Below are 9012 nucleotides of genomic sequence, written 5' to 3'. Positions count from 1 at the left end.
CAGCACACCTGTACCTTCCTTCTTTTGGCACAGTGCACAGTTTAGAAGGTCCTTCAGGTCTCAGCTCAAGAGAGGTTGCTTTCACTGAGTCTTTTCTCCTACTGAAGTCCACCAAGGAAAAAAAACCTTCAGACCTCCTGTTGAGAGGAACCAAAACCAGAGCCACCCAAAGCAGTGACAAGTGTAGACAAAAAGCCTTGGCTTTTATTGGCATTTCAAGTCTCGTAGCAGACAAAAAGACAGGAAAAAGACCCCCAAAAAAAAAAAAAAACCAAACCAAAAACTTTTCTTCAGACCCAAAAAAAAAACCAAAACACACCCCAAAAGCCACCAACAACTCTTGGTGTCCTCCAGATCCCAGGGACTCCCAGGTGGTCCTTTTAGTGCTGCTGCTTTGTCATCCTCGCAGAAGGCTGGGGGCTGGGGGGGGGTGTGGGGAGGGGGGGCAGCTGTTCCATGAGGGGTCAAGTTTTATCCTCCTCCTCCTCCTCACCGCGTGAAGGAGCGTACATGGCGACCTCTTCCACTGCCTCCACTAACAAACTTTCCTCTCGAGCCACCACTGCTACTACTATTAGCACTTGTCCAAGACGGTCCGATCCCTCCGCGGCCTCTGGAAGCACGATCGCGAGGACTCGGTCGGTAGCCTTAAAGCAAAGAGAATTAGACTCAGTGGGAAAAAACAAAGGGGGACAAAAAAAAAGAAGAGCCCTAGGGCGAAGCAGCTGCCGTGAGAAAACGCAGGGCAACACCGCCAAGGTGAGACGCGCACACCGCCTCCGGGCTCTCCTGCCAGCCGGCGCCGTCTCTCTCAGGCCAGCGTCCTCGCCCCGCTCGGCTCTAGGGCTAGCGTGCAGGCAGCGCGACGACAGCTGCCCGTCGCCAGGTCTGAACGCCAGAGTTAGCAGCAGTCCCGCCAGCACGCGTTCCACAGCTCAGCCACAAACGTTCTAGAGGGCAGCTGGGGTCTGGCACGGTCTCAGTGGCGGCTGTTCAGATATGCTTAAAACATTTGCTGAATTTCAGGGTGTCTGCGGCATCCTTGCACGGTTTCATTTGTAAAGCAAAAATGAAATTCAAGGAATTCTCTATAGTTCGATGCCCATAGGAATACCAAGTACCTGCTGAACTTAATGGTCTCAGTGGTGGCAGGGGACCCCTGTTAAAATTGCTTTGACCACCTCTACTGTCATTGTAGGTTCCCCTGGGCGTGCTCTGTGCGCTCCAGCTTGAGCCCCGAGCGCCTTCGCGGCGACTGTAATTTCCTGGAGGGGGAGAGAAAAAGCCACAGGCTGGTGAGCAGGCATGGCTTGGACTGACAGCATCCACACCGCGTCAGGCAGCGAGAGCAAGGCCCAGCGCCACGAGGTCACAGCAATCACAGACACACTCAGCTCGGAGAGGGCCCTCGGCACCGCCAGCTCCAACCGTTAACCCTGCGCCGTGAGCTTCAGCCCCAAACCACATCCCTGAGCACCACATCCCTACCACCTCCAAACACACCCAGGGCTGGGGACTCGACCACCAACCCTGCATGGGGTCACCACAGCTCCACCACACCACAGCTCCACCACACCAAAGCCCCCAGCGCCACAGCTCCACCACACCGAGGCCCCCAGCGCCACAGCTCCACCACACTGAGGCCCCCAGCACCACAGCTCCACCACACCGAAGCCCCCAGCACCACAGCTCCACCACACCACAGCTCCAGCACACCGAGGGCCCCAACAACACAGCTCCACCACACTGAGGCCCCCAGCACCACAGCTCCACCACACCACAGCTCCAGCACACCACAGCTCCAGCACACCACAGCTCCACCACACCGAGGCCCCCAGCGCCACAGCTCCACCACACCACAGCTCCACCACACCAAGGCCCCCAGCGCCACAGCTCCACCACACCAAGGCCCCCAGCACCACAGCTCCACCACACCGAGGCCCCCAGCGCCACAGCTCCACCACACCACAGCTCCACCACACCAAGGCCCCCAGCACCACAGCTCCACCACACCACAGCTCCACCACACCGAGGCCCCCAGCGCCACGGCTCCACCACACCAAGGCCCCCAGCGCCACAGCTCCACCACGCCACGGCTCTACCACACCAAGGCCCCCAGCGCCCTAGCCCCCAGCACCACGGCTCCACCACACCAAAACTCAAGCTTCCTTCCTGTGAGGGTGCCAGGGCCCTGGAGCAGGCTGCCCAGAGAGGTTGTGGAGTCTCCTTCTCCGGAGACTTCCAAAACCCACCTGGATGCATTCCTGTGTGGCCTACCCTAGGTGGTCCTGCTCTGCCAACGGGGGTTGGACTGGATGATCTCTCCAGGCCCCTTCCAACCCCTACCATCCTGTGATTTGCTGTTTCTGCTGTGCAAGGACTTGCCCTAATTATGGGATGGAAAGCAAAGGGATGCAAACTGGTCCACGTGTGAAAGACACTCATAGCTCAGATCTCCAGGCTCTCTGAAAATCAGCTCTTCTTGTCAGGATCTTCCATCCTTTCACTCAAAAAGCCGCCTTTGAACACAGAGATGCAGTGAGATGCTTGAACTCAGGAACCACATCACAAACGGGGCTGGGTTTTTCTGACTGGACCTCTGCAGCACTCCCAACAGTTGCTAAAGGCAAGCAGCTCCCTCCTCTTGGAAAGGAGGGGTTCAGAAGGCACCACAGGAGCTCGCGGCTCGCTTCAGGTCCACACCGCTCGACAGAACCTTTCCCAGCGCTAAAGAACTTATTCCAACAAGACTGCTCCAGGAACACCTCACACCAGGGATGATTATCTGCTGGGCCATGGGTTCAGCACCACTGGAGCACGTTTAGCACTCCTGTACTCCAGCCTGAACACAGGGAAGGACATACCTTTGGAAGCAGGCGGTGTAAAGAACCTGTTCTGACTGTGAAAAGCTCCTCGTCCTCCGCGGTTCCCTGAGAACCCACCCCGAGAAGAAATCTTCTGTGACACTTTAGGTGGCCTTTTGGCTGGTGAGATGCCATCAGGAGGAACCACTTCTTTGCTCTCTGCAGCAACAAAGTCATCCACGTGCATGGAGGGAGGCCTGCTGGTGTTCTGCTTCCGCTGGCGGAAGATATCGTGCGGGCGAATCCCTTGTCCAAAGCCTCCCCTGCCTCTTCCCCTCGGCGGTGGCACAACGTGGGCTCTCTTTGCAGGTTCTATGTACTCAGATTTTCCACTGTCAGGACAAACCACAATTTACCCAGTTAGTGCAGAAGGTAGTTGAGCTGAAGGTCAGGCTGGAACAATCCTCACTGTCAATAGAGACTGGGGGGTGAGGAAATAGAAAGCAGCCCTGAGGAAAAGGACTTGGGGATGCTGATGGGTGAGAAGCTGGACAGGAGCAGGCAGTGTGAGCTTGCAGCACAGAAGGCAAATCACAGCCTGGGCTGCATCCAAAGCAGCACTGCCAGCAGAGCCAGAGAGGGGATTCTGACACTTGGCTCTGCTCTGCTGAGACCTCACCTGCAGTACTGTGTGCAGGTCTGGAGCCCTCAATAGAGGAAGGACTTGCAGCTGATGGAGCTGGAGACCACAAAAATGATCAGGGGTTGGAGCAGCTCTGCTACAAGGACAGGCTGAGGGAGCTGGGGGTGCTCAGCCTGGAGAAGAGGAGGCTCTGGGGAGACCTAATAGCAGCCTGCCAGGACCTGAAGGGGGCTACAGGAAGGCTGCAGAGAGACTGTTTGCAAAGGCCTGCAGGGACAGGACCAGGGCCAATGGCTTTAAGCTGGAGAAAAGCAGATTTAGATTGGATGTTAGGAACAGGTTCTGCACCATGAGGGGGGTGGAACACTGAAGCAGGTTGCCCAGGGAGGTGGTGCAGCCTCCATCTCTGGAGATGTTCAAGGTGAGGCTGGAGAGGGCCCTGGCCAACCTGATCTAGCTGGGGATGTCCCTGCTGACTGCAGAGGGGGTTGGACTGGATGAGCTGTGGAGCTCCCTTCCAGCCCAGCCCATCCTGTGATTCTTCTATTGGAGATGCAATTGGAGAGGTATTTGACATGCTGAGAATATCCCAATGCACCCTGGGCACACCAATTGTTTACTCATCAAACTCATCCTACCTTGAAGTTATGAAGGTCTCATGCTTGTGCTTGCCAAGCTTGAAGCCCTTTGTGGTTTTTGTGCGGCCAGGAGATGATGGCTCTGACAAAAATGACCTCTCCAGTTCAGCTTGCAGGTCAAAGTCACTGCAGCCCTTCTCTGACAGCTCAATCAAGTCAACTTTCACCTGCAACAACAGAGCTGAGTTGTACCACAACAATCACCACTGGCACCTCTGAAGAGCACACTGTGCCAGGAAGGATGAGATGCTGCTGAGCTCCTTCTACTGCAAGGGAAAAAAGCTCCAACCTCTACCTTTTGCATGCAGCAGTGCAGCTCTACACAAACAGCAGCTGAGCTGCAGCACAGCTGCCTTGATGGTTCTGAATCTCAGCCAGCTTTCAAGGATGAACCCTTGGTCTGGCCACCAAAAGGCTCACAGTGAGGCCTTCTTTGGCTGAATAGAACAGAACACAATAGAGGGGAGAGAAGGAGGAGAGGAGGAGAGGAGGAGAGGAGGAGAGGAGGAGAGGAGGAGAGGAGGAGAGGAGGAGAGGAGGAGAGGAGGAGAGGAGGAGAGGAGGAGAGGAGGAGAGGAGGAGAGGAGGAGAGGAGGAGAGGAGGAGAGGAGGAGAGGAGGAGAGGAGGAGAGGAGGAGAGGAGGAGAGGAGGAGAGGAGGAGAGGAGGAGAGGAGGAGAGGAGGAGAGGAGGAGAGGAGGAGAGGAGGAGAAGGAATATAGAGAATGGAATGGAATGGAATATAGAGAATGGAATGGAATGGAATGGAATATAGAGAATGGAATGGAATGGAATGGAATATAGAGAATGGAATGGAATGGAATGGAATATAGAGAATGGAATGGAACAGAATGGAATGGAACAGAATGGAATGGAACAGAATGGAATAGAATGGAAGAGAAGCTGCACTCCTGGAAGTTTGCTGATCCTGCTTTTGTACAGGACTCAACAGGTTGGGGGTTGCTTAGGAAATCAAACCACATTTCTTTGTGTGTCAATTAAAAGAGTCCAACTGAAAAAGAAAGCAGGCAGTGAAACCACCAGAACCTGCTGATCTCCTCAGTGAGAGGTTAAGAGACTGCCAGGCAGTGCCAAAACCAGAAGTTCTTGTGCACTGTTCAAGATGGTAGCTGAAGCTCAGAGCACAAAATCAAGTTTCAAATGCTGGGGAAAATGTGTGTGCTGAGTGGCTCCATTTCCTCCTGCCATTTTTTCCCCACTTCTGTCACATCAGAGCAAGGATTTTGGGTTTTCTCACACAGTGTAGCTCCCAGGCTCTCTGGCTGTCACTGCAATGACAGCAGGCAAGCAAGGAGAAGGAACTAAAACACAGCCATTGCCTACATTTAACACAAGCTGCTGGAAAGCAGCAGGTTAGGACTGACACAACAACTCTTGCTCTCAAGGAGATGACTTCTGCACTACAGCACTGCAGAAGGTGACAATTTTGTGGCTCCTTCCAAATGAACCAGAAGCCATTTGATAACCTCTGACAAATGCCAGCCCCTGTATCTGGGTCAGTTGAAAAGGGTGAGCTCAGGAAAAGCAACTGTGTGGCCTGTTGATACTGCTAGCTGATGGTAACCCTCAGTTTTACATCCCCTTCAGTTGTGTTAATGAAGCCTTTTACCATGTCCAAATCAGTGTCTATTTCTTCAGCCTGAAAGGGGGAGAACCACAGGGACTTCAGCTGGTCATCCATCACATCTGCCAACACATAGGTGGTCCTGCAACACAACAATGCCAAATGCCCTCTGGTTATGACCTACACACAACTGCCAGCATGCACAACAGCACTGAGCCTGTGGGGAACACGGCTGCCTGACCTGGGACTGGGGAACAGTAGTGCCAGCAGGGCTGCTGAGACTTATTCAAGAGCAAAGTCCTACATCTGGGTCAGGCCAGTCCCAGGCACAAACCCAGGCTGGGTGCAGAGTGGGTTGAAAATAGCCCTGAAGAAACAGACCTGGGGGTGTTGGGTGCTGAGCAGCTCCCCAGGAGCCAGCAGTGCACTCATGCAGCCCAGCAGGCAGCTGTGTGCTGGGCTGCAGCCAGAGGAGGGTGGGCAGCAGGGCAAGATTCTGCCCCTTGACTCTGCTCTGCTGAGACCTCACTTCCAATCCTGCCTCCAGTTCTGGTGTCCCCAGCACAAGAAGGACACAGAGCTGCTGGAGTGAGTCCAGAGGAAGCCCCAAAAATGATCCAAGGGCTGGAGCAGCTCTGCTGTGAGGACAGGCTGAGGGAGCTGGGGGTGTTTAGCCTGGGGAAGAGAAGACTCTGGGGGGACCTTAGAGCTGCCTTCCAGTACCTGAAGGGATCCTGCAGGAAGGCTGCAGAGGGACTTTTCCTGAGGGTGTCTAGAGACAGGACAAGGGGGAATGGTTTGAAGCTGAGGGAGAGCAGGGTGAGACTGGAGCTGAGGAAGAAGTTCTTCAGTCTGAGGGTGGTGAGACTCTGGAGCAGGCTGCTCAGGGAGGCTGTGGATGTCCTCTCCCTGGGTGTGTTTAAGGCCAGACTGGACAAGGCCTTGGGCAACCAAGTGTAGTTGAGAGGTGTCCCTGTCTATAGTAGGGGGTTGGAGTAGAGGATCTGTGAGGTCCCTTCCAACCTGAGCCACTCCACCCTTCCATGACTTTGTCACGTGCTTATGCATAAATGCCTGCACATTCTCAAGTACACCACAAACAGTCTTCTCACACAAACCACCTCACCTGTTGTTAAACAAATTCTGCAGAGAGTCTGGTGGAGCCAGAACAGGCTCCACATCCAGGTCACTCAGTGGACAGGGGTCCCCTGCCGATTCCAACATCTGCCTCACGCCGACGATGTTGTCCAGCAGGGACTCCAGGCCATCATCTTCCTTAGAGCGGTCCTGAGGCAACACAGCACCACTCAGAACTCTCCCCTCTGCTTTACACTAACCAAAAGCCCCACCAAGACCCCTGAGCACACAGACAGCAGCAGAGAGCTCCATACAACCAACCACCCCCTGCCCAGAGGTGTGTTCCAGCCCTGCGTTCCCAGTGGATGCCATAAGCTCCCAAACGCAGCCCCAAGGAAGGCAGCAGCCCAGGCTGGAGTTAACAAGCTCTCTGCCAGAGCATTCCAGCATCCCCAGTGCCTGCTGTTTCTCCTCAGCACAGTGGTGGTTTCTCATCTTTTGCTGCAGATGTAGGTGGGCAAGGAAAAGAAAGGAGGCAGGACAGCACAGAGCAGGCATCTGTGACCAACAGGCTGTGCAGCAGCTGTTTATGGACTCAGTTCTAAGCTAGCAACCTACTGCACAGCTCCACCAGAGGAGGCCACAAAGATGACCCAAGGGCTGCAGCACCTTTGCTGTGAGGAGAGGCTGAGGGAGCTGGGGTTGCTGAGCCTGCAGAAGAGGAGGCTCAGGGGAGACCTTCTTGCTCTCTCCAACTTCCTGAAGGGAGATTATAGCCAGGTGGGAGTTGGTCTCTTCTCCCAGGCAAGCAGCACCAGAACAAGAGAACACAGTCTCAAGCTGTGCCAGGGGAAGTTTAGGCTGGAGGTTAGGAGAGGAGAAAGTTCTTCCCAGCAGGAGAGATTGGCCATTGGGATGTGCTGCCCAGGGAGGTGGTGGAGTCCCCATGCCTGGAGGTGTTCAAGAGGGGACTGGATGTGGCACCTGGAGCCATGGTTTAGTTGCCAGGAGGTGTTGGGTGACAGGTTGGACTTGATGATCTCTGAGGCCTTTTCCAACCTTATTGATTCTATGTAATGTTCTCAGCACAAGGAGATCCCAACCCTCCCTGAAACCTCTTGGCATTAGCACAATGCAAGCAATAAAGTCAGAAGCCATCCTGCTTTAGGCATCCTGCCAGGCAAGTGTGGGCATCAGTGTTGTACCAGACATGAGTATGAAAAGCTGGCAACAGCTGTTAGCAGTTCCACAGGGAAAGCTGCAGAACTGGGCACTCCTCTCATCTAGGAGCAACAGTCCCTGCAGCTTCAGAGCCAGGATCAGCTGAAGAGCACAACCTCAACTCGTTCAGGTTCCCTCACCGTCACGTGTTTCTCCAGGTCGAGCAGCAGGCTCTCTGGGGTTTCTTCTTTGTGCTGCAGTAGATGCTTCAGCTGTGCAGTAGTCAGACCCACAGTTCTGCCTGAGTGAGAGCCATCTGCTTCCATAAGGCCTCCATCATCTCCACAGCAAGAAGCCTGAAACAGTTGTGAGGTGGGAGATGAGGACACAGGAAATATTTGATTAACTTCTGGATTGCAAACCCCTTAGACCCCACACACACACAGGGAGTGCCAGGCAAGATCCTGGAACAGTCATCTTGAGTGCAGTCACACAGCACTTACAGGATGGCCAAGGGATCAGGCCCAGCCAGCATGGGTTGAGGAAGGGCAGGTCCTGCCTGACCAACCTGATCTCCTTCTACGATCAGGTGACTGCCTGGTGGATGTGGGGCAGGCTGTGGATGGAGTCTGCCTGGACCTCAGCAAGGTCTTTGACACCGTCCCCCATGGCAGACTCCTGGCCAAGCTGTCAGCCCCTGGCTTGGACAGCAGCTCTCTGAGCTGGGTTAGGAACTGGCTGGAGGCTGAGCCCAGAGAGTGGTGGTGAATGGTGCCACAGCCAGCTGGCAGCCAGGCACCAGTGGTGTGCCCCAGGGATCAGTGCTGGGCCCCATCCTCTTTAACATCTTTATTGATGATCTGGATGAGGGCATTGAGTCCATCAGCAGTAAATTTGCTGATGACACCAAGCTTGGGGCAGGAGTTGATCTGCTGGAGGGTAGAGAGGCTCTGCAGAGGGACCTCAACAGGCTGGACAGATGGGCAGAGTCCAAAGGCAGGAGATTGAACACATCCAAGTGCCAGGTTCTGCACATTGGCCACAGCAACCCCATGCAGAGCTACAGGCTGGGGTCAGAGTGCCTGGAGAGCAGCCAGGCAGAGAG

The 9012-nt window shown here is 54.7% G+C and overlaps 1 protein-coding gene across 1 annotated transcript in view; it reads right to left on the bottom strand.

The window, feature by feature from the left end:
* Nucleotides 1-453: 453 nt before the first annotated feature.
* The window catches only part of VIRMA (vir like m6A methyltransferase associated), a 40210-nt gene continuing 31651 nt past the window's right edge, over nucleotides 454-9012 (bottom strand). Inside the window, exons 18-24 of the mRNA XM_054167222.1 lie at nucleotides 8108-8263; nucleotides 6796-6956; nucleotides 5715-5811; nucleotides 4086-4252; nucleotides 2865-3196; nucleotides 1122-1265; nucleotides 454-647 (exon numbers count right to left, since the gene is read on the bottom strand). Of these exons, the coding sequence (XP_054023197.1) occupies nucleotides 490-647; nucleotides 1122-1265; nucleotides 2865-3196; nucleotides 4086-4252; nucleotides 5715-5811; nucleotides 6796-6956; nucleotides 8108-8263 (1215 nt within the window). The 3' untranslated portion in view covers nucleotides 454-489. The remainder of the gene's footprint in view (nucleotides 648-1121; nucleotides 1266-2864; nucleotides 3197-4085; nucleotides 4253-5714; nucleotides 5812-6795; nucleotides 6957-8107; nucleotides 8264-9012) is intronic.

This window comes from Dryobates pubescens, chromosome 14, assembly GCF_014839835.1.
Source record: "Dryobates pubescens isolate bDryPub1 chromosome 14, bDryPub1.pri, whole genome shotgun sequence".
In the NCBI taxonomy this organism is placed as follows: domain Eukaryota; kingdom Metazoa; phylum Chordata; class Aves; order Piciformes; family Picidae; genus Dryobates; species Dryobates pubescens.
Note: the sequence above shows the minus strand (reverse complement) of the source record. Positions and strands in the feature narration are given on the sequence as shown.